Raw genomic sequence first — 26163 nt, forward strand, 5'->3', positions numbered from 1 at the left:
AGAAAAGAAAAGAGTAAATGTACCTTATTTTGTCAGTGGTTTGGCAATAAAGAGGGATCCCTGCCCATATTTTGTAGGCAGGAACAGCCCAGCTTATGTTCTTTGGCTGCACAAAATAGAAGGTTTTGCAGATGCATGTCCTGTGCAAAGCAAACAAAGTTACCAGGCATCAATTCTCAACAGTCTTTTTGTTAGTAGAATTTGATGAGGATCTTTGTTTTATATTCAGATTTGTTGCTTCTCTCCCAGTAGGGAGACTGTTTCCCACTTGATCAGAAAGGGTAGTACAGTATTTTGTACATTTTCTAAGAACCCAGTTTTCCACGTCTCCAATGGTATTTCAGAGGCCTGAAGATCTCTTGCCGAAAACTTAAGTTTGAATCTTGGAAAGGTATACCCAAATTGAATTGGAAGGATCTTGTAGCATGATTCATATTCTTATGGGCATCTTACTTCCTGATGGTGAGAGTTCCATCAGTGCTACCTTTGGGAGGAGGAATCATTGGAGTGAACATGTTGCACAGGTTCTTTAGCGGTTTGCTAGTCATTGAGGATCATTTGCCTGTAATTTCCCAAATAAAATATGTGCCTGACAACTTGGTTGCTAACTATTAAGGACCTTTGCACAATTATTCTGGCCCCTACTAATGTCTCATGTCCACCCCCAAGGCTTCTTTGCAGCAATCAGATAGCAACCCCAAAATAATATTTTCATTATTTTCAGTGAGTCTCATCCATCCAACTCTACTCACCAACATAGAAGTGCTCTGTCCTCATTCTTTTCAAATAGTGAAATGACTGCTACTTTATTGATTTTATTTCAGTTTATGTCCTGCCTTTCTGTCATAAAGGGTGCTCAAAGCAGCTTGATGACACCTCCCCTACTAATCCTACCCTTTTTCAGCCCCTCTGCCATCTCTGTTCATGATTTCATGCTGTTAAGTGCCATTTGAGGAAACCAAAAGACTTAGCTGACTTTGTCCATTTTAAATCCATGGCTGCCACCCCCTCCATCATCTTTCTGGGCAAGCAGCATTATTACACCACCTTGATCCATGCCCCATTTAATAATCAACTAATGTCTCTTCACTACTTTGAATGTTCCACTAAGTCCAACCCACCCCCACACTTTCTGCATAGAATTCTGTCTCCTTCAACAAAAAAGCTGAAATTAATTGTTTTAATCCCTTTGCCTAACTATCCCACTGTAAGCCCCCTTTTGATGAGCCCACCACTTCTGTCAATCATTTATTCCTCCCACTCCCTGTTATCTCTTGATGAGATAGTCATGCCTTTGCCTTCACTTAACAAACCCACATATTTCCTTGGCAATATCCACTCTTGACATCTGGCTGTCATGCCCCCTGTCATTATTACACCACATCATAAACCTTTCTCTCTCCTCTAGTTCTTTCCCCATTACATTCAAATACACAACTATTTCCCCGATTCTCAGAAACCCCTCCTTTGGCGCATTCTCTCCCTCTCATGGCAGTTGGAGGGCCAGAATGGACCAAGGGATGGGAGTTCAGTCTTCATTTTCTCAATTTACCACGAAATGGTGTTTGCCCCGCTACCTTGACCTTCTCTTTTTTAACTCTTATTTTGATCCCTGCAATCTGGCTTCTGCTGAAACTAAAATCACCTGTGATCTCTTCACTGTACAATCTAAAGGGCTCTACTCTGTCCCTTACTGACCTTTAGATCTCCCTTTTTGCTAATTTAAGGCCCTTTCTACACCTAATGGAGGGATCATCCCTGCCTGCTCCCGGGATCCCCTGTGCGTCATTTGCATGCACAGGGATGATCCCGGGACGATCCCTGGAAAAAAGGCAGGTGTAGAAACTGCCTAACTTGACAGCACGGTGGTGGTGGTGGTGATGATGATACATCTCACTGGCTCTGATAATGTGTGAGAGAACTTGATTTGTAATTTTGCAACAGCATGGTGGCAATGTTGGTAATGAGACTGTTCAAGACAGTTGCTCTCAACTTATTACATGACAACAGTCCTATTGGTTTCTAAAAGTTCCATTCTTGTTTTCACAGTACTCCAAAATGTCACACATCTGACACAGTCTAAAATTGCAGATAAGTCTCCTTTAGCAGGACCAATACAAGGTGACTAAGAAAATCATAATTCCTGATAAATGCTCTATCTTTTCCTTTCGGCACTTGTCTTTTGAAGTTCTCTTTCCTTTGAATGCATATAATGAGCTGCTTTGAGTCTTACTTACTAGTATTGAATGTGAGAGATGGGGAAAGATATATCTTTATAGATAAAATTATCAGTAAATGTTAATGGAAACCTTGCAGGTAAAAATCAATTATTATTATTATTATTAATAATAATAATAATAATAATAATAATAATAATAATAATAATAAAATAAGCCACTTTTAAATATAAAACCTACTCATGGCAGTGTACAGGGAAAAAACCAAGAAAATACATGCAGGCAATATATATACAATAAAATATAAAATACTAAATTATTATTATTATTATTATTATTATTATTATTATTATTAAGTAGAGACAAGCTTTTAGTTTGAGATACTGACATCTCTTGCAAGTAAGTAAAAACGTTTTCCTTGAGGAAACCTGGTTGAAGCTTTGAGGTGGCCTGTTTTTAAACATTGAATTTTCCATGCTTACAAGATAAAGCTAGTACTTTTATTATGAGTTGTACCTCCATTTCTTCTAATTAATCTATCCCCAACACTAATCCTTTATATTAGTCTTAATTGCAACCTTTAATTTTTTTAAAAAAAACAAATATAACTGAACAGCTCATTTACCTTTATCTGTAGTGCACGTTATCATTCCAGAAAGTGGAATTCCACAGAAACTGCCTCCTCCCTTGACGCTGGATATATCTGAAAAGGCAAAGAAAACATTGGGTAAGCAGAAACAAAGTTACATTGTAAGTGGCAGGATTTCAGGCTGAGCATGTAGGTAAGGCCTGCCCATATGTATTATGGACTGCTACATGTTCGATAATGTCTATGCTTAGCACTGCCAACCCTGATACTACCATATATAGCTAATATCTATGGTTGGCTTGCTAGTCAGAACTTATGCATGTCTAATGCAGATATTTATTTGTCCTGAGCATGTGATTTTATTTTATGTTACAAAACAACAAACACACACAGAGAGAGAGAGAGAGAGAGAGAGAGAGAGATGTAGATGCATCAACATGGAAAGATCAGGAGTTTGTGATTCACCCATTTTTCATCTAATGAGGTTGAGCTGGTATCTCTCTCTACTGATTTCCTACAAGAAAACAAGGAAGTTCCCATTTAAGGCTAGATCTACACTAGTGTGTTTATCAGTAGGGATGCCACAAGTGCCCGGCTGGGTTCAGGAGTCCAGTGGACTCTACTCCACATGTCCACCACCACCCCAGACCCAGTCAGGTGCCATCAGTGGGGCCTTTAAGGCAACCATTGACATGGGAGGAATGTGCACTTTACAGAGGCTCTGGAAAATGCACGATTCCCCCTATTACATCAATGGTGGCCACCACTTACACAGGGAAAAGAAGTGAGAGATTTCGGTGTGTGGGCAGGTGGCTGCCAACCCTCAGAAGAGGCTTGTACAGCCCAGTGGGTGGTGGGGCAAGCACATGCTAAGGTGAGTGCAGGCGGGTTTGCCCAGCCCTATCCTCTCTGAATGGATGCTGGACCGTTTATTTATTTATTCATTTATTTTATTATTGCATTTATATCCTGCCTTTTTTCCACCAAGGAACCCAAGGCAGTGTACATAAACTTATCTTCACAACAACAACCCTGTGAAGTGGGTTGGGCTGAGAGTCTGTGACTGGCCCAACATCACCCAGTGGGCTTCCATGGCTGAGTGGGGACTAGAACCCAGATCTCCTGACTCCCAGTCCGACACTTTAGCCACTACACCACACTGACCATTATGAGCTCATGCCCATATTATGTAGATAATTTGATTTCAAACTGTACAACAATTCTTTTCAAAATAGGACTATAGGCAGACTTGTTAAATTAAAAAAAGACTTCTTGTAAGTCAGTAAGTTATTATTTAATTATCCTACATTTCAAAACACATTTTGACATTATGTGGAAAGGCTACATCTTTTGCTTAAGCTCCAAAACTGATGAGTTGCTGCTGAGGAAGATGAAGTCCAATTGCAGATGAAGTCTAGTTGACTGAAATTTGTGGTTGCATGTGGTGTTCCAGCTCTATTTGTTAATGCTTGCCCTGCACAATTAAACATTCAGGGTTGGTTTGTTTTTCATTTCCTCCGTTAGTATGTGCCTAGGTCCATCTGCCTAGCTTGTATGAAACTTACTTATGATTTAGGTGTATCTGATCTTGTCAAAGTTCTGATCTGGTTAGGAAGGGGTGTTCAGTTGTCTCCAGTTCTGAGACTAAGTGCCACAATAGTGTTTAGAATAGTCATGCTATGTCTTTTATTATTAGAAAAAGGAAGATATGAGATCTTACTTTCCAAAAGTTTCAATCATTTGCTTCTTATCATATTCTTTGCAGGCATAGTAGATAGTTATTTGTGTTTTATTTTACAACAAAAGTCCCATATGTTTAATAAATCCTACTTTATGCCTAATATAGCTAAGAATGAATCTCAAGAATGGCCTTCAGAATCCAAGACAGCAGAACTACAAGAAATTTCTCCACAATCCCAGCCCGGTGATTATTATTTTTGTTTCTAGTGATTTGAGAAAATAGAATTGTACTTATTTTTCTCAGACAGTTTGTTCCCTTAACCTAAAATAAGGGGGGAAGGTTACATTCAGTCATGGGCAGGATTTACACTACTTCTTTAAAATGGTTTATAACAATAGTGACAACTGTGGGGACACAGAACACACTCCATATACAGTTTTCAAGTCGTTTTCAAAGTGTCATATCCTGCTTGGTGTAGATTTGGCCCAGGACTAGTTATTGTTAACTACACCCTTGTCTATGTACAAGGAAAATTGCTTTAGCACAAGGTACTGTGTTTTATGAAGAACTGTACACGTCCTTTCTAGGTTTTACACCATCAAAGGGTACTGATGTTGAATAAAGACCTTATATCTTGAAACCAAGTTTGTTGTGTTCTGTACAACTACCTTAATCTTCTTGACCTAACTTGATTATACCAAGTTATTCTATATTGTTATACTAACTTTTTTTTTAACTCTACAGCTATGACTGAACTAGAATGGGAAAGCAGTAAACCTACAATTCCCAGTATCTCAGAAGAAACAAAGAGTATTCCAGGTAAGAGATGCCCTCTTGTGCTATACTGTACATGTTTAGGTACTGATAGAATGCCATTGTTGATATTTTTCAGGATATTTGCTTTCTAGGGTATAAATCAATTCCTAATGAAAAAATAAATATGTGTCAATCTTATGGGCCACTGTGGGCAAACCAAGTGCTTAGGGAAGGGCAAAGTACTGCTTATCAGCATAACATTACTCAGCATGACCAGTGTTTGATAGCAGTGTATTGTATATCACTTTGGTAAATTCCTTTGTTAAGCAGTAAATACATTTATTAAATAAATAGCACTGCTTTAATCAATTACGATAGAATTGTAGCTGTTATACTGGCAGAATGTAGGGTCATAGGAAAGGAGAATAACTTTTTTTTTTAACTTACTCTGAAATTAAACTGAAATCTTCAAAACCTAGCAATAACTCCTGCATAAATTTGAAAGCTAATAATAACTGCTGTGTACATTTGTGATTCATGAATTTATTTTAAAGTACTCTTGAAATATAATTGCTAACAGCCCAGTCCTATGCCTATTTACTCAAACGTAGGTCCCAGGTAAGCAGTCAGTGATTCTTTAACTGAAATTTTGAAAAAGAAGGGGGCAAAAGTGCATACTTGCTGGGAAAAAGATGTAATCTCTCTCTCTGTGTGTTGTTAACTACATTTTCTTCAGCATATAGATCATGGCCTGTTGGAATAATAAGGCTAGAATACAAAATATTACCTTTTTGAATTTGTTCTCATCACTCTTCCCTAAAGTATGCTTTGCATATGGCCCCAGTGTAATGAATGTGTAAAGAAAGGATGTTAACTCTCTCTTTTTTTTAGCTCACACTGAGAGCGAACTGAAGACTTCAATACCTAGTATAACTCCTATGGCTGAATTGCCACTTGACACACTGGGTAAATACTTTATGGTACTTCCATTGCAGACTTAGGGCTACTGAAGGCTACTTCTGTGGGTGGGTGCATATTGTTTAAAGGCATACAGTTTCTTGTATTCCTGATGGCATAACTGTCATACGATAGATAAGCAAGTAATCGCTGCCATGCCCCCCAAAAAATGTTAATATGAATATATGACCTGTTCCACATATTCACTACTGCAACCTCGGCAGTATGGCCTGTAAAGTAACTCTCTCACTGAATGGTTTAAATATGGTCTTTCTAGTAAGTAAGATGAGTAAATGAACAAGAACATATTTTGATTGAATTAAATGTGAGCAGTAATGGAGGGTTATGTATCTTATGAACAAATGGTCTCTGAAAAGTAAATTCAAAATTATTATTTTGGGATATAGAGGAAAACTTTGGGCATCCAAGTGAAGTCTTGGGTCCTTACATCATTGATTTGTCAATGTTAAGACAATAAAAACAGCCCAATCTATCTTTGGAATGTGCTAAATCCATCATTTTGTTATTACATAGAGTTTATGGTTAAATTAAAGTGTTTAGCATATTAACTCTGACATTCTTGCATGACATTATTTCGTGATCTTCCAGTTACAGCTTTTAAAAAAGAATTCCCATCATGTATGGGGAACCCTTTCAGGCCTTGGGCCAAATTGCAAAATGGGAAATGGCTTGGCAAATGTCTGGGCAAATGTCCATCTGAAGATGAGGCCAAAGGCAAATGAACAGAGACAAATACGATAATTACCATTTTAGATCAATTTAAATGTAAACGGGACAAGGCTTTTGCATATCTACTCAGACGCAAGCACAACTAAATCACTGAGCAGCACTTTCAAATGTCTACTCCCAAGTAAGCAGGTCTCCTGCCTGCAAAGAGCACACTTCAGTGTGCACAGCAGTGCTCCGGTCTGCAAAATGCACAGTTCAAAATGTTTGCAACAGATAGGCTTTGTTCAGTAGACACCTTAAACCACGGCTTTAACTATGGTGAATAAGGCAAAAAGCCTTATTCACTATGGTTGAACCTTGGTTGAAGGTGTCTTCTGAACAGGGCCATAGATTCTACAACAGAAAACTTAAAGGTTAATTGTATTTAAATACTTACTTATCTCCCATCAGTGATCAAAAATAACTTCAAAACAAGAGCAGGATGATCCGTGCGTAAACCAAAAGAACAGGAATCAACACTATTGTTAGTATAGGAATCTAGATTAAAAAAACAAAGAAGAGACTGTGAACTTGAGAGCTACAGTTTTAAGTCTTAGAATATATCACTTAAAGTTGTTTAGAATAGTATGGTATTACACTGAACATAAACAGAAAAGTACAGGGATTAAAAGTGAAACCTATGTTTCTTTTCCCAGCTGACAATGGGCAAGAAAGTGGATTCCAAGAAAATAATATTCCTCTTATGAACAAATTGGCAAAAATTCAAAACACTGGATAACTAAGTTGGCTGTTTCTTGGGCCTTAGCTAGACCTAAGGTTTATCCCGGGATCATCCCAGGGTCGTCCCTGCTTGCTCCAGGGATATCCTATGTGTCATTTACATGAATAGGGACGATCCCGAGATAAACCTTAGGTCTAGCTAAGGCCTCAGTCTCCATGTATTGCTTTGCTTTTAATATTACTAAAAAGGAAAAAAAATCCTGAAATTTTACTTACAAGTATACAGGTTATTCCACAGACAATAAGTTAAACCCATCCACTAAGTTTTCTTTTAGATATCATTTTAATCACAAAATATATTATAAAAGCTTCTGTTTTATGATATAATACTATTAAACAATATCACACACTGCCACTAAAGAGAGAGGATATTGTGAACCTAAAATATACAACAGATCCAAAAAGGTTCATTAATTCATAGAAAAAGAAAGAGAATAATAAAGTTTAAGAGAACTCTGTGTTCATTTTGAAAAAACAACAACCAGTTTCTGGAACCATTAGAAATATACAGTGGTGGCCAAAATTGTGGACACTTTTATGTTTTGCAACTTTGCATGCTTATAGAAAATGTTCTGTTTCACAAAATTCAAATATTTATATATCAATTGAAAGAGAATTTAATGCTGAATTAAATACAAATAACAGAATGCATATATCTGCAGTACAAAAAAACTTATGCCTATTCTAGTCTAAAGACAAACACAGGTGTGATTGAGTGAAGAAGCGGAATGGAATTGCCAACCCTACTGGCCAATCACAGGTCTTTCAATTGATATATAAACATTTGAATTTTGTGAAACAGAACATTTTCTATAAGCATGCAAAGTTGCAAAACATGAAAATTTCAAAAAGTGTCCACAGTTTTGGCCACCACTGTAATTGGCATAAGATACAGAATATATCAGCAAGTTTGCATCTGGAAAAATTGGTATATGGAAATAATCACATATAACCTGATAATTAACACTCTCCAAATTTCTTATTTATAGTTATACTTCCTTATTTTTAATTAAAGTGTTTTTACTCAGCTCTTTAGCCAAAAGAGGCTCTGTGAGCTGCCTATAAAGTTCAATAATAAGACAATTATAGTTATTAGAGAGTCCAGAAGATAATGTGTAAATATTATCACAATCCAAAAGACAATCAAACACACTTAATCTCATTGAAATAAATAATCTAAATCATGATTAGCTATTTTGGATTGTAGCCAAAGTGCTTTTTGAATTTCCTTAAGCAAAATAAATTTTATTTTCTTTAAAATTGACTTACAAGTTCCTTTTCTTCCAGTTCATTGCAGCATGCAAGAGTGTCCTACTCCTTGCTATCCAAAGGGGATGGGATTAACTGTTGCCTTCTAGGAGCTGGGCAAGGCACATCTCCTTTTTGCCTCAGTAGTTGGACAAAGTTGATTAAGCCTGAAGTCCAGTCCAACTAGGGTAAAATTCATTGAAGTGTTATTCACTCAGGGCAAGCATTGTTTTGCATCTGAATGTGAATTCTGAAAGTCAATTGGAGTTATGCCATGGTCTTTACAATCATGCTCTCAACATAGGACAGGTGGCAAGAGTGGACTGTTCATATCTAACATTCTGAAAGTCAATTGGACATCATGCATCTTATAGGCTCAGTTCAGACAACACATTAGTCAATGCAGTGCGAAAACTCCACTCAGTGCTTGAGTTTTTAGGGGATACTCCCCACACAAGATGTTCTAACTCCACCATTGTGTGACTGTGGCCTACCGTGGAGTTGAGTAAAATCCATCACAATGTTTGATTGACAGTTCTTCCACCCTCTCTCCTCCCCCAGCCCTCCTGATCATATTCCATCAGCCATTGCAGCAAAAAACCAATCCCGGTGGCTCTCCTAGAGTGGCACTCGCTCCTTTTGCCACTCTTGTGAGGGAACTCTATAGCCAGTGGGAAAGGTCAACTCAACACAACTGAAAACTCCATGGAGCCCACCACACAATATGCAACAGAATGGTTGTGCAGGAACTCTCCTCTGCCCAGTGTGCATATTCTGCGTGAAGTGTTTTCCCAAAAAAACCCTCCACCATTGCATAGAGTTTTCCCGCCAGACAACACATTTCTCAACGGTGGTGTAAAAACTCCACCACATAAGATTCATCTTGAGTAAACACTTCATTATCTATACTCACAAAACAATTTATCACATAACAGCTAAGTCTTTATTTTCCATCTAAAAATATAGATGAGCCTTAAAAATATTGTAAGTACTTATTTTTCAGGATTTGGAGTATTCATATGTTGGGCTTTTCTTCTTTTCTTTTTTTCCAACTTTTAGCTCCACGCAAGTTTCCAGAATTTCCTATAACTAAAACACCACCTCCACTCCAAATGCCCACAGAAACATTGGGTAATGGTGTTTTTTTCAAAGCTTTCTTTTGATTTCAATTTTACTTTAAGATTTCTTGGAAAGGGTTAGCATTCTTAGAGCATGAGTTTGATAATACAAAGACAGCATTGTGATATTGTGATGGTATTTGCTTTTGTTCTGGTTCTTCATAGGATTAAGTAAATTTAAGGTTCTGCTGATTTCTTTCAAATATTTTTACATTATTTGCAAAATTACTCTCCAGAAGTCCCACTGTACCAATGGACCTTACAAATATTCTTTTTGCAAGATGAATTCTGTACCTATTACCTTTATAAAACACGGTCATTTCTTTTGCTATAGCTTCAAGTGAAATGCAACCAGTTCCCTCAGAACCCCAAACGCCTGCTCCAAAACACACACAGACAAAGCCAGGTAATTATGTCCCATCCACAAAGCTGAATTTGAATAATGCAGTTTGACAATAAAGCCATTTGCTACTTTATTGTCAAATTGCATTATTGTTGAACAACAATAGGCCTACATCCCACAAGTATATATGTATGCAGAGAAACATTATATTAACATGAAGAGACTCTCTCCCATCCTTATAAGCACATTGTGCTGAGAAGTCATACTGGATCCGTTCACACAACAGCCCATGGATTCTTTAAGGGTTGTTGCCCCTTCAAGCAAGCCCTGAGTAGGGCTAGATGAAACACGATTGGCTCCTCAGGTCCTGCTGGCCTGAAGTCTGCAGCACACCTGCTAGGAGTCTGTATTTTCTGTTCTGTTTGTTGATATTCACAATAAAAAAAAAAGTGAGCCTGCACAGTGGTGCTGCAGAACAACAAAGATTAAGCCGAGAGTTCTCTGCACTTGCTAGCTGCCCTGGTTGCATAAGGAGTTGTGAGAGTCCCCTGTTTGAGACACCTATTGCCTTACGTTCTGGATTTGCAAAGAACTATCAAAATCCTATTGTTGCTGTCTGATGGGTCTTGTTACGGTATTACAAGCTGCTTTTTTTTTCTTAGAAGGAAAAGGGATAAGTATTCAGAGCATGCTGGAGAGGACTGAGACATGGTTTAGGAATATATGAGCCAAACTAAACATGATGTTTATTTATTTATCACATTTCTTACACGTGTTTTAACATTGTGCATGTTTACTTATTTACTGTATAGCAGCCAGTGTGGGGCCCATCTAAGTTTGAGACCGTAGTTCACAGGAAGGGGGTTAAGTCTTTCTTCCCATGCTATGAACCCTTCCCTCAGCGTCTCTTTGGCATGCGAGGGAAGCTTCTATTGGTGCAACTTCTCCCAGGGAAAATAGGGCCTGAAGGTGGGCAGCTTTCGTCAGGGAAAGTATTTACCCTCCCATTCCCACATGCCATGGTCCAGCACCAACCACTTGTATGGAGACAAGGTGGATTCCCAGCACTTTCTTCCCCAAATAGGTGATCTGCATTTGTCAAAGATGAAAATACCAACCATATGGCAAGAATCTCTCTTGACTGGGGTCACCAGTTCCTCCTTGCATATGGATGGTACAGTTTATTTTTGGTTACATATTTTGGTGTGCACACACTTTCCAAAGCAAACATTTGCCCGTAAGGTATTCTTAACTAGATTTTCGTAATTGTATCCTTATTCTCTCAATGTCCTTACCTGATTTTGAAATCCACAAATACTGTTATGACATCTGGAGGCAGGCTCATCAGATGTTACTATTTACCTGGCATCTCAGTTAAGTAAATTTTCTTCGGAGGCTTCACTGAAATTTTCCATAGTTTTCTTCTGTAATATTTTTAAGTATTTCAGCTATACCAGGGGGAGATATTTCTTTTTCATTTAGAAACATTCTGGGTGGCCAGTTTATGGTGGGTGTTAAGTTTCTAAAAAGACATCTTTGTTAAATTGGTTATTATATTTTTCACAGGCCTCTGATATCTCTGAATATATATAAATAGAATGTATGCTTCTTCCAAGAGCTATGAATCATGCAACTTTTTCCTTTTAACATCTCCAAGGTTGCTTGTTTTCTTTCTGCTGGCAGGGAATCATTTTTCCAAGTCTGCAAACAAATCCTTTAATTCAATTTACATAAATTAATATGTTTTGTGGGTAGTGTATATTTTTTGTATTACACATGGAACATGAAACTGCGGCTTCCTTCCATGTTTTTAGGATTTCTTCTAGTGCTACTTTTTCATTCACGTGATTTCATCACGTTTTCTTTTTAGATTTTTAAAAAATACAATAGAAGTAATCCTAAACTTGTATGGAAGGAAGAATTAGTTTCCTGATTTATGTACTGTACTTTATTTATTCCCATTTTTTCCTCCAGGTCACTCTTATTATTTCCAAAAGACTTATATCCATGTCTGTTCATTGCTTAAATCCATGCCAGGGCTCATCTACACCAAGTATGATATTCCACTACGAAAGTGATATGAAAGAAGTATATAAAAGGCAGGCACCACACTACTGCTTAATGCACTGCAGGATCTACACTATTGCTTTATGGTGGTACTGAAGTGCACTGACAACTGTTGGGGCCCATGACACATCTACACCAAGCAGGATATAACACTATGAAAGTGGTATGAAAGTGTTATATGGTAGGTGTCAATGGGCCCCAACAGTTGTCAGTGCACTTCAAAACCACTATAAAGCAATAGTGTGGCTCCTGCCTTTTATATACCACTTTCATACTATTTTCATAGTGGAATATCCTGCTTGGTGTAGATGAGCCCCTAGTGTCCTCTACATGTCTTGAACTGCAATTCTTGCAAGCCCCAGCCAGCAGAGCCAATGATCCAGGCTTATGGGAGTTGTAGTCCAAAATATCTGGAGGGTATCAAGTCGCCTATCCCCTGTTTTAATGCTTCCATTTTTGTCACGAGAATAACATGTAGGCCATTGCTAGACCTAAGGTTTATCCCTGGATCATCCAGGGGTCAAACCTGTTCATCTAGGTGACATACAGGGGATCCAGTGCTCAGGCAGGGGTGAACCCTGGATGATCCCAGGATAAACCTTAGGTCTAGTTGTGGCCTTAGTGTATTCCTAGGAGTGAAATTAGTGGTGCTAGACTTGGCCCAAAGACTATTCCTGATGTTTCTTGGACATAATCCAGCAGCATATTTTTTTTCTGTGAAAAAGGAAATGTCAGCAATAGGAAATGTGTATATAGCCACAGAAAATGTCCCTCTAATAGGGAGCCCCTGCACATGGGTTCTGATTACTCTCAAATTAATAAACTTTCAGTAAACATTTAGATACCTGAAACTGGTTAATCCAGAAGTCAGTAAAGCAGATCGTGACATTTTTGCAGTGGTTTGTTTTGCTTTTTATGTATACAAAAAATCAGATCAGGACTGCATTCGTTTATCTTGTCAAAATGTGTTCTTAAGCTTCCTTTGCTTTCTCTATGGAACACATTATGGAATTTCCTATTCATTCATCTGTTCCAGGATACATAGAGAACACACGTATTGTGCAACTCGAATGCTGTGCATGATTTTATGATTTTCTATGTCTTAATTATCTGGAGTTGGTGAACAATATGCAGTTTTCTTTAAAAAAAAATACTTGAACATCCCATCCAGTTTACCTTAGGTGTTTGGAGCTTGCTGGTTGTTGAAAATTTTGTAATGCTCAGAAGATGTAAGCAGGGCTGGTATTGCAGTGCCATAGGGCAAATAAAAAATGAATAAAAAGGCTTGCGTAGATGTAGAAGACTGTTAATACACCGTGTGAATGCTGGCATTAACAAAGAAGATGGTTAGATTCTAAGGCAAAACAACAGACAGCATAAATCCAGAGGACAATATGAAATCAAAGCCTTTAATTGGATGAATAACAAAGATAAGAGGTAACATCTCGTAAGTACAGGTACAGCATTAAAAAATAAGCCAGGTATTTTGCATGGGAACATAGTACTACTCTGTTGGAGCAATACCTGGAACTGAAACACTGGAAATCAGGGTAGGTGTGATAGAGTATCTAGAAAATGGAATAGGCACAATTTATCTGGTTCCTCAGTCAACATTGTAACTCTGAGTAATGCTTAGGGAACATGATAGTAACATGCCAAAAATACATCTCAGGAACTCAGAAATTTTCTTTTGGCTATGCATGAAATATGTACTCAAAGTCTGAAGATGGCCACAGAGTTAATTTGATAATTACAGCTTACTATTTCCAATGGGTCATTATCCTTTAATTCAGTTTCATATGCTATAATTTGACATTCCACTTTGCGGTGAAGAGTATATTCTCAATGAAAAGTTAAAATATTCTTGGGGGTGGGTGTCAGTAGGCAACATTTGTAGCTTGATAAAGAACAGTCGTTTTCAAGACGTGAGCTGCAGTCTTCATGCAAGACACTGGTTAGACCTCCTGGGCCTCACTATCACCATGTAGCAAATGCATTTTGCAGGGCATGATCAGTAGTGATGGGAAAGCTCTTTCAGGAAGCTTGTCAGCTACTACTGTTCTTTTCGTTGAGCAACCCCCTGATAACACCCCTGTAGCCAGCCTTCCTTATTAGGTGGGGCAAATCAATTTCCAGACCCCTCATCATCAACTTTGGATGTTATGTGTAGCAACAAGCACATCACTGAGCCAGTGACCATAAAACTATGAAGTTGTGCATTAAGAAATGAGAGTACTCAAACATAAGCACTCAAGACATTTGGTGTGGGGGGATATATTGGGGGAAAGAACTGAATTAGGTATTGTTTTTCTTGTTCTGTTAATCTTGTAAAAGGCAGAGGGCCAAAATATTGGGCCTATAATTCTTCCCCACACTGTTGCAATGCTCATGCTTCTTCTCTGCTCTCACTGTCAGCACATGTGCAAGAAGAGAACCAGTGTAGTCTAGAAGATGGGAGTTTTGTGAGGAAGGACATGTTACTCCTGCCTAATGCCCACTTGTTGTTATTTTCAGTACAGCATAAAGCAAGTGTTTTATGAGTAGATTCTGATAATTGAAGGCAAGTGAGCATGACATTGCTGAGCTGAAATTAATATCAGTGAGTAGAATATTACTAGCTTTTCTCCACGGAAAGAAGGTTCCTATCAGCGGGACATGGGGGTGGGGGGATTTTCAGTCACTCCTCAGGAGCTGATTGGGTGCATGGGGGGACTGAAAGGAGGGAGAAGGGGGAATGGCTGAAAAATTTCCCTTTTCCCATTCTGCTGATGGACACCTTCTGTCGGAGGAAAACAAGTTGCATTGCACCCAATATGTAAGTTTGAAGAAAAAAGAAGATATTAAAATGCCTTTCCTATCATGGAGAGGTGGCTGTAGTAGTTTTTTTCCTATAAAAATAAATAAAAGAACTGTCTGCTTAGTTTAAGATCCTCAAAGACATTTCCACTGAGATTTTGCAATTTATAAATATATTGAAATTCGTCCAGTTAATCGATTGATCCAGCCTAATCAAAACTTTATTTAACAAACTTGGTTACAGATACAGTTTATACTAGTTACCTCAGACTATAAAATTTAGTTTAGAAAGAAATCGTCATAATTGCAGTTACTATCAATTTATTATTTTTAGTTTACAGCAAAACACAACCTGCTCTTTCAAGCACCACAACATATGATGAGATTGACATATCAGACGTCAAACCAGGTATAGTGCTGTCATCCTATGTGTGCAGCCTTCTACCTATTTACCTCTATTTACCACTGAATTCAGTAAAACTGCTCTTAAGTCAAGACCTCTGAGACCTGCACTTGCCTCTTTCACTTCAATAGAATTTGTGTAGGCAGAGTCTTCTGAGGACTGAATCATATCCGAAACAGAGTGAATCTACCAATCAAAGACTATAGAAAGTAATTCTAATTCTGTGAACTGCCCAGAGAGCTTTGTCTATTGGGCAATGTAGAAATGTAATGATTAAATACATAATAGTTAACTCAGTCCGGGTAGCTCTGCCATATGTCATATAAAGAAAGGAAAGCATGTGGCATAGAGTTTTGTTTTCCTCTTAATATTCTGCATAAGAAATTAAATATAGCTATAGAAAGCAGTGTTTAGAATAATTTTGCTTTTCATTCGAAATTGTGCAAGGCTGATGTAACCTAACATTTTGAAAGAGTACTGGAAATATATGAGATTTTTAGATGAAATGGAAGCAAAGCTTCGCTTGATTCTCCAAGACAGTAATAACAACTTGGATTTGCCACCAAACATTTAGGCCAAATGTTTTAAGCTCCATTGGTGTCAATGAGTATGACATTGATGCCATGATCATATATATGTTTCTACTTCTCTCTCTTCCTTTAAACCCCTCCTCAGATACACCCTTTTCTTCCTGCATCCTTGAGAAGGCGTCTCTGTTGTGTAGACTTCTACTGTTACTTTCTACTGTTAGTTTTACCCTACCCTGTGCCTGCTTACCCTACCCTGTACCTGTTTGCATTCTCTTCCCCTCCTTATTGTTTTACTATGATTTTATTAGATTGTAAGCCTATACGGCAGGGTCTTGCTATTTACTGTTTTACTCTGTACAGCACCATGTACATTGATGGTGCTATATAAATAAATAATAATAATAATAATAATAATAATAATAATCTCCCTACACTTCTCTCCCTCTCCCCCCCCCCCCCGCATCTCTCTTTCTCCTGTTGTTTCTTTAATGTCTGTTATAGACTGTAAATTCCTTGGGGCAGAGATCAGACTATTTAAGACACCATGTAGTTTCTGCATTGTAGACTGATAATTGGTGGTAATTATAATAATAAGCATGTGGTTAACTCTCTTCCATTGAAACAATAAGACTCTAAAGTGCCCAATTTGTTCTTAGTAATAGGCTGATTTGCAGTACAATTTGTTCCTTATGACAATCATACTTGTTACTCTGTACCACTCTAGTTAAATAATGCAACTTTAGCAGCGTTGTTCAAAACTCCTAAAATCCTATGTGTGTTCTACGTGTGGCAATGGTTCAGATAACAAGATTTAATCCAAAACTATGACAGTACAGGGTGGAAGAAACTAAATAGATGATCATAAAGCGGTTGTTCAAATTCACATATAGTAGGAGGAAGGGAGTAGTGTGATTTAAACAGATTACTTTTTCTATAACAGCTACTAAACTAATAAACTAAAAAAAAAATAACACCAGCCAATAGTCAGGGAAACACTTCAGTTTTTCTTACAGTGAAATAAGTTTTCTTCATGCAAATGTTTTTTTCCCCCCAGGATAGCTTTTTTTATGTTTCTTATACTTGTCAACATTTTTCCTAGCAGTAACAAATGAACCCACTCTGGAATTTCTCACACCTAAAACATCTAAACCTCTTGACCAGCCAAGGGCAACACTGGGTAATGTTGTTGTTTTTACTGTGAATGCTCACACTACATTTTATGTTTCATCAGAAACATTTTCATTCCATGTGAATTCATTTCCTCCAGAATATAATCACCATCCTTTCAGTACTGACCATCATCAAACTTCTGGCTTCACCAAAGTCTCTAAACTTTTGTAGGAACGTGGTTCATACTTTTACTTTAAATTTCAGTCATGAAAGCTGCATGGATCATCTTTTTATTATCCTTCACTTTTCACCAAAGTTTATCTACAGCTGTCTTAGTGGAAAATTACCACTTGTCTTTGGAATACTGAGATGTGTTTAAGAAAATTGCAACATGATTTGCATCTCCACCATGTTCATCAGCTGGCTGGTCCATTCTATTCTGAACTCTTCCTTCATAATTGCAAGCTTGTTGCATGTGCTGTTTGTTTAAATTGTTTTTTTTTAATGAATTCTGAAGAATTTTAAACTTAACTTTGTTACTCTTTTCAGCTCCATCTGAAATACCATATATTCCTTTTAAATGGAATCCTTCTGCCACCCCAGAAGGATGGCATGTGAAACCTGGTAATTAAATAATTTATGAATACAGACAGTATTTTCAAAAGTTTTCTGTATTCAATTGTGAAATAACTATTTTCTGTGATCAGTTGAAGCACTTGATTCACTCCCAAAACATTTGTTCTCTTTATTTTTCTCAGGAGCAGCAAAACCTGGATATGAGTTTGGTAGTAAAATGCAGATTGTTGACTGATCTATATTGCAGTCACATGAATCACTTCAGATCAATCACTTTGTTTCATTTAAATTGATTATGAACAGGAAGTAGTTGTGTATAACCTGTTATTGATTAATACATTCAATTCATTTCTAGTTGTTTCCTGCTTTCAGGATCTCAGTAACTAAGAATTTATTTTCTATTGAATATAGATTTGGTATGAATGGAACCCCAATTGATGCTGAATTAGTGGGTCTTTTTGTCAGAGGGAGGGAATACTGATGTCAGCTTCATACATGAGAAATGATGAAAATGTCTTCTTTGTACGATTTAATTATTATTAACCTTTTGTCTTGAGGGTTCCCCCCACACACAATTCAGTCTTTCTGTTTCCATGTTAGATGTTTAAATTTTATCAGCAGTTATATTTGTCTTTTTCTGTTCAGTGTTCGAATTCTTTTATTTTTCTAGCCCCTAATCTACCACCTTTGAAGCAGGATACACCTAAAACATCTAGGATTACTGAACAATTAAAATCTACTCCAGGTAACAGTTATCTCCTGGGCAATATATTTAGCTAACAGAAGCCTGAATAAAATCCCATCCTAGCTAATCCCTGAGAATTTCCTTTAGAAACATCTTAAAATTCATGTAGAACTGAATTTAAGATCAAAACAATTTGCAAAGTTCAGGAGGAACCAAACTTTAGACTAGAAAAATGAGAAACTGAGCAAAAGGGAATGAGATTTCAAACTAGCATTTGTGATTTGTTCCAAACCACACTTTCCCATTGTATCAGAATATGAGAATCTCACTTGACTTTATATAATGTTAACAAACCAGAATATTAAACCAATATATCCTTGATTGTGAGCTACAGTTTGTACATACCACTATGGTTTGAACAGTTTTCTATAGTTGAAATAGATGTGAAATGGGAAACTGCAGTTGGTTCCAAACCACAAAGAGAAGCTTTATATCTCCTCCCTTCATGTGCAAAGGTGAGAGGAAGGGAAGAGGCAAAGTCACAAGATTCCCTGTGGCACATTGTCATCACAACAAACCATGGTTTATGACACATCTGAATTGGATGCTAAATGTGTTGTTCTGAAAATTCTGGGGAAATGCTTCTAACTATTTGTTCCCATGGTTATATATTAGCATGTAAAATTCTATAACTTTCATAAGAATTTTGCAAATTTGCTCTAAACATATTTCTGGTATAGAAAAAAATATTCTTGTAAGGGTTGCAGTAAGATTTTTCACTAAGCTTCAGTTTTGGCATTATATAATTGGCACAATCAATCATTGCATAATTGGCTAAAATATTATCTAAATTATTTTGCTATCAGTAATAGTATTTGTAATGCACTTTTGAGAGTTCAAAGCACTTCACATAGATTATATTAGTAACCCTTACATTAACTTTATAAGGTAGGCCAATATTTATTACCCTGCAGGCAGGAAGGGATGGGTCACCTATTGAGTTAATGGGAAAGAATAGATCAGTATTGTTTTTGCTGTTGTTGGTGATGTTTTTTAAAATAGTTAATTTTACAATTTATTTACAATTTATGTAAAATCTTGTTTCACCTCCACTTTAGCTCATATGATTCTAATTTCCAAGGAAGCAAAAAAAACCAGAACAAAAAACAGTAAGAAACAAAAAACAAAAAGTATAATACAGCCTGTGTCTTTCAGCTCCTCCGGAAACAAAATTTGTTCCTTCTACACCCAAACCTTTTGCCCGTCCCAAAATACCAGAAACAAAACATGGTAATTACATTTCATGCCATTGATTACAATCAACATTATTTTTTAATTCGTGCATTTTATTAAGTTAGCCTGTATGAAAGAAGCTATGTTGTTTCTCTGAGGAAATACAAATCTTTTTTTTTCCTTTTGACTATGTGGCTCTGAGTCTTGTTGTGTTTTACCTCAAAGCTTTCAATGAAAGCAGTTCTAATAACAAAACCATGATCAGAAAGAAAGCATTTCTTTACATTCTTTCCTGTTATGTAGTGATTCTGGATAACAGAATTTTTTAAATAAGCTTTTATGTAGAATTTTTTTAATAAGCTTTTATGTAGAATTTTTTTAATAAGCTTTTATGTAGAAGTGTTTAACTCCCAGATCATTTATTAGTGTCTTTTCCCTCTTTTTCATCAGCAGAAAAAGAACCTCAATGGGAAACCACCACTGCTAACATTTATAAAACCCCTGAACTGCCAAGAACAACACTGGGTAATGGTTAATTAGGATTACATGAAGTTACAGGGGAGCAATCATAATAGTTAAATATCGATTCACATGTCTTCATCATTCCATAGATGGCCATATTGTGGCAAATTGGCCAGATGGCATCAACAGTGGAGGGATTGTGGCACAATTAAATAAGAGCTAGAGGCCCCTGGCTCTGGCTAGAGGATAGAGTTAAGCCTTTACTTCTGTCTGGCTCTCCCGTGCTGCTTATTACCTGCTCTTCCCCTCAGAATTCTAGAGGCAAAATCTAGATATATAATATACTGTGCTGTGCATTAGAGTGGACTTTCTCATACCTTTTACTTGATTTGTAGTTACATCAGCTTAAAACCTGTATTCTGTTAATATATTCTATCATTTTTCTTTGAAGCTAGACATGCTTAATATCCTTAATTGAATATTTCTAACATGAATGTTGAAACGTTCCTTGCAAGCCCCCCAGTATTTGTCTTTCATTGCATCTGTTTGCTGATGTTTGACATTCTTCTTGGCATCTGTTCATTTTTAAACTCCCTCATTCCTCTCTGATTAGTTGGGGATATGACCCCAGCCAATTGGGGATCATGTATGGGTCTTTCAGTCTGAACTGTCTTTGTGTTGAGGCAACATCACAAAACCAATTTAGACTAAGGGGAGGGGAAGATCCACAATACTAGTTCTGTAAACTCAAAGATCCTTCAGGGCGTAATCCTATGCACCCGTACCTGAAACCATGGACTTAGCTAGACCTAAGGTTTATCCCGGGATCGTCCCGGGGTCATCTCTGTTCATGTAAATGACACAGGATATCCTGGGAGCAAGCAGGGACAACCCCAGGACAATCCCAGGATAAACCTTAGGTCTAGCTAAGGCCTAAATCCATTGAAATTAACTGGACTTACTTCTGTATAAGCTTGGATAAGATTTCCCTACAGTCTGTTCTCCTCAAGCAGCAGCCCCTCCATCTCCTTTGGCAGATTATTTTTGAATCTCACAGGAATAGCAAAAGGCTTTTGTGGGGAAGTCAAACAGTAAAAGAAAGAGAAAACCTGCCACAGGCCCATTACAAGTCTGTAGAGTGAACTAAGCAGCATTTTAATCTCTGTCAGTATTTGTTGTCAGTTTGGGATAGTCTTATATAATTTTGGAAATAGGGGCACAAAAACACTTCCATGGAAGGATTTACATTCATTTTAAGGAAGCTCGTACAGGAGCAATTCTCAGTGGATTGTGTTATTTGTGTCTTTATGGTACCAACTAATGTTTTCTTAGACACACAAGAATGATATTTTCATTTTTATTCTTTCCAGCTCCCAGTAAAACAAAAATCCCTGTTTCCAAGCCCCAAATCCTTCCCCATCTGGAAGAGCCAAAGATTGTACCGGGTAATTGCTATGTACTTTCCTACAACTATTTTGTTCCACAGCATGGATCAAGCTTTCTTCTGACTGATTTGGACAAGAATTCCATAAAAACAGAACACATGTTATTCACATATATTGTTTTTCTTATATAATATTAGAACATGTAATATGGTAGCATGCATAATCACAGGTACACTTCCTGGTCAAATTTCTAGGATTAAAAAATGGCTTCTAAACATCCCATAAGATTTCAGTGTCATATCAAAGCTCACATTTCTATCATTTTATCAGTTAAAATCTAGCACTGAAGTGAATTAAATTTACATTATCCAATTTGTTCTTTTAAATTTGACTCAGGTTTGCCAAATAAAGTTAGTAAAATTTGCTTATGTAGGCCAGTCACAATTAGCAATAAATAATAATGGAGATAAACTTCTAACATAGAGTAGAAAGGGACGAATTGAATTTTTTTGTCAAGTCCCAGATGCAGCCCAGAGGCTACCAGTTGGCTATCCATGCTTTAAATGGAATATAGAGGATTTGCCCAAAGTATTTTCTAGTGCATATTGTTAGTTTGGGGGGTTGTTTTAAAGTCTCTCCTATATATGCATATGAAAAGGGGGAAAGCCATCTGGAATTCTGGTCTACTAAGGGCAATATGTGTATAATGCGGATTTGGATTGAGAATACCATATGCTGTGCATATGGTTCCTGGGATTGTCTTTCCATTCAGTGTTACTGTTGTTCATGACTGTTGACTCACACACAGTGCTGAACTGATGCTTGGCACAGTCAGCTTTGATACTATTGATCACCTGTTTGAAAACACTGACTGAAATGCCATGCCTCCCCAGTCCTCTTTTGGTGTCAAAGGAGGAAGATGTAAGGCAGGGTTAGATTCAAAGCACCTTTTACTCCTAAGTAGGTGATCAGTGCCTTGAAAGCTGAGAGCACCTATCAGAAACAGTTCCAAGCCTTCATAAAGGACAGAAACAGAGACAGGCAGTGAGGTACAGGACGTAAAGAGACATTCGCAGTAAAGAGGAACTAAAAATGCAAAATATTGTTTCAAACAGATTCTAAACACACACGGTCTTTCACTCAGAAGTACTATTGTGCTCTGTACAGCATGGCTTCAGAGGTAGCCTCTATAAAGATTAATCAAGGGATTTAAATGAAAGGCTACATATTTGCCTTCTGCAATATAATATTAATATGTTTTATCCTCTTCATATTTTTCTAGAGTTGGGAAAGGTAATAGAAATTCAGTAAGACTGAGAGGTGAAGAGGAAAAAGTGAGCTTTAAAATGATGTGTTGCATTCCACTTAATTAGATGCCATACATCTATTTTTGATTATGAGCAAGAAGTCTCCTAATAGTCAGCTACCCTACAGTATACCCAGCTGTAAATGCAAACTTGATACATTAGCTTGGGGGAGTCAAAAGCAGTTGGACATTATGCTGGTGACATTGTTCCCTTGTGTACTGTTTGCCTTGAGCATTGGACTAGCTTAAATATACCAGATTGACAGGGTGTGTGTCTTAGAACTGATGTTGACAACTGATATATTATTTTTCACTTCCTTCAGATAGTTAATGTACGCTGCATGCTAAATATATCACTCCCCTATTTCTGTTTAGCTAACTTCTAGGATCGTTCCCCCCGCCATTCTAAACAGTATCCTGCAGTGTTGGCCATTGTCTTTCGCCTTTAAAAACTTTTGGAAGTTATACAGCATTTTTGGTTCCATGGATTGCAACCTTTGACTGTTTTCCTTAAGGTGCTCAACTGATGAAAGCTTCATTTCTTCAGTGCTGCTTGTACTCTAATACACCTTTAAGGATAAGGCTGTATGATTCCAGCTATAAAAGGCAACACCTTCTGCTTTTCATTGTTTGCAGTATAATTCAATCACATGGTAGTCTAGTCTAGTTTTGGAAAAGTATAAATTCTACTCCAGATGCATCTAATTAGGAAATTGTCAGCAAATATGCATGTGCTTTCAGTCCCCTAAGAATTCCCCTTGTAGCAAGCCCTGCTATTTTATTTTTTTTACCATATTTGTATACAATCCTTTCTCCAAGATGTTCAGGGTTACATACATCAGATTAAACTATTTTATCCTCATAACAGTCTTGATATGCTGAGATATGCCTAAACCCAATGAATTTGTGTCATAGATGAGCAAGCATTTCAACCCAGTCCTCTCCATTTCAAATACAACGTTACACCATAGTGACATTACACTAGCTGATTATCTTTATGATCAGACAGACAGTCCAGAAATATGCCATTAAAAAAGAACATGCAGTACATTCGTAGTTCTAAAATCCTGAATCCTCTGATTTTCCTTTCTCTGTCTCAAGATAATATCCTTTACTCCAGCAGTTACCAGCAAATTGATTCCAGTTCCAGCCACAACTAAGATTTCCCACAGTATTGGACATCCAGTGGCAACAATGGGTAAAAACTTTTATTTCACCTAGTTGTCACCATCCTGGCTCTTCTTTTAATTTTTTTCTCATTACTACGATGAATCTTTCACCTACTACAAGTGCATTTTATGGCAACACATTCATCATTCGAATTTTAATAGCCTTTTAAATAATAGAATTAGTTAATCATGTTGTAAGAATATGGTTCCAACTTCTACAAGAACTTTTTCAAGTGTCTAGTTTATTATCAATGAAATTCTGGAATACTGAAACATACCTACAATATGGATGCTACAGTACAGGTGTCACATGCTGTCAACTTTTATGGCATGTTGAGACAAAAACAAGAGGATCCATGGGGCTGAGTTTGATGGAGCTAGGCCTATACTTCAGGCCTGTCTCTTCTGAACTGCATTGCTACTTGCTTGCCAGCTAGGTAAAAAGGAGGACAAACCACACCAAGGGTCAGGGAGCCTATATGGTGTACCATAGTCTGCACTAGAAAGGCAGTATCTTAGTTTTCAGTCTTCATCTTTTAGAACCCTTGCCCCCAAAATGTGGGCATATTTGCACTAAAACCAGTTGTAGAACTTCTACTGAGAACAGAATAATTCAAACCAAAGTATTGGAAAAGAGTACCACATGTCTTTAAGAAAAGCTTGATAGTTTAACTTTGCTTCACTGCTAGTAATTACTGTAGATACATCTAGCTAGCATCTGAATCCCACAGTCCTAGTCTTCCTCATACACTGTCCCAGCTGCCAAGGCCTCCAGCCTGTCAGCTTTTATACTTTCACTCATTGCCAGCAAGTGTATCTGGTAAATCTACAGTGAACATTTGTAAGCTGCATACATTGAATTAATTTTATTTTCCAAATAAAACAAACACCAGGATAGTCTGTCTGATTGTATTTGTGTTTTCCTATTACATTCATATGCCTTCTTCAATATTTTTTATTTAAAATATTTAATGGACACAAGGCCATCATAGAAGAATGCTCCAGGATCCAGGAATCTTCCATAATTAGGTTAGAATGTTGATGGTTTGAATCAGATGGTTATTCAAACCAGACTGGCTGAGAAATTGCTGCGACATGGAGGTTAAACAGATTATGCCCCTGAGAAAGTATAAGTGAGCTCTGTGATGTACTGAGTCCTGTTGCTTTAAAAATATTCAGCCCAGATGAGCAGGAAGGGTGTTTTCTTTGGACGGAGGAGTCCAGCCCAAGGAAAGGAGCTTGTAGACGGGGCCATTTTGTTCCGGCTGTCAGTGGAAGAAACAAAGCTGAAACAACCTGCCTCAAAACAATCTTTAGCTTTCTGACATAATATGGCAGACTTGAGAAGATGCTTCATTTTAGGCATGAGCAGTAAAAGCATCTCCCTCCTACTGTGAAGTAAACCTGAGAGTCCTGAGAAAGGGAAAGGCAGAAGAGATTGAATGTTTGCTCAGCATGCTGAAAGGACATGCAGAGAGTAGCTGAGAGGATGGAAACTGCCTTGAGTCTGCACTGAAAGGGCTGAAACTAGATGAAAGGGCTGAAACTATAAGGGCTAAACTAGACGTGTGGGGCAATCAAGACGGGGTGGTGTGGTGGGTTTTGCTCCCTTCCCCCACATGCTCTGTGTAAAGAAGAGACTTCCTAGCTCCACCTTTATGCAGGGACAAGGCATTTGTGTTTATCATACATGTGATTGCCTCACATATGTAGTTAGGTACTAAGGGTGAATGATGCTTGGCATTGAAAAAAATAGTTTGCCTTCTATAACATCTGGCCTCCCCAGAACTAGGCAAATCTGAGACGTGTTTGAATGCCAGGAAAGAGTGGCAAGCTCTGGGTACACCATTTCCACAGCATACCCACCTTTATCCATTTCCTTTACTGCAGTGTCTGATGCAGAAGCCACTAGAATCAATACTCTAAAACAGCCTCTCCAACTTGATACCCTCTTGATGTTTTGGACTATAACCCATTAGCATCAGCCAGTAAAGCTAATGGTCAGGGGATGGGAGTCATAGTCCAAAACATCTGTAGGGCATCAAGTTGGAAGGCTGTTCTAAAAGGTTTTGCTGAATCATTCAGACACCAGTTTCTGCTTT

At 37.5% G+C, this 26163-nt stretch overlaps 1 protein-coding gene across 1 annotated transcript in view; it reads left to right on the top strand.

The window, feature by feature from the left end:
- Positions 1-26163, top strand: part of ABI3BP (ABI family member 3 binding protein) — a 134910-nt gene that overhangs the window by 31042 nt on the left and 77705 nt on the right. The window contains exons 8-21 of the mRNA XM_063127713.1: positions 2050-2121; positions 2815-2904; positions 4613-4690; positions 5192-5266; positions 6095-6169; positions 9938-10009; positions 10331-10402; positions 15537-15611; positions 17235-17312; positions 18492-18566; positions 19722-19796; positions 20190-20264; positions 21572-21646; positions 24013-24090. Of these exons, the coding sequence (XP_062983783.1) occupies positions 2050-2121; positions 2815-2904; positions 4613-4690; positions 5192-5266; positions 6095-6169; positions 9938-10009; positions 10331-10402; positions 15537-15611; positions 17235-17312; positions 18492-18566; positions 19722-19796; positions 20190-20264; positions 21572-21646; positions 24013-24090 (1065 nt within the window). The remainder of the gene's footprint in view (positions 1-2049; positions 2122-2814; positions 2905-4612; positions 4691-5191; positions 5267-6094; positions 6170-9937; positions 10010-10330; positions 10403-15536; positions 15612-17234; positions 17313-18491; positions 18567-19721; positions 19797-20189; positions 20265-21571; positions 21647-24012; positions 24091-26163) is intronic.

The sequence above is a fragment of the Elgaria multicarinata genome, chromosome 5, assembly GCF_023053635.1.
Source record: "Elgaria multicarinata webbii isolate HBS135686 ecotype San Diego chromosome 5, rElgMul1.1.pri, whole genome shotgun sequence".
In the NCBI taxonomy this organism is placed as follows: Eukaryota; Metazoa; Chordata; class Lepidosauria; order Squamata; family Anguidae; genus Elgaria; species Elgaria multicarinata.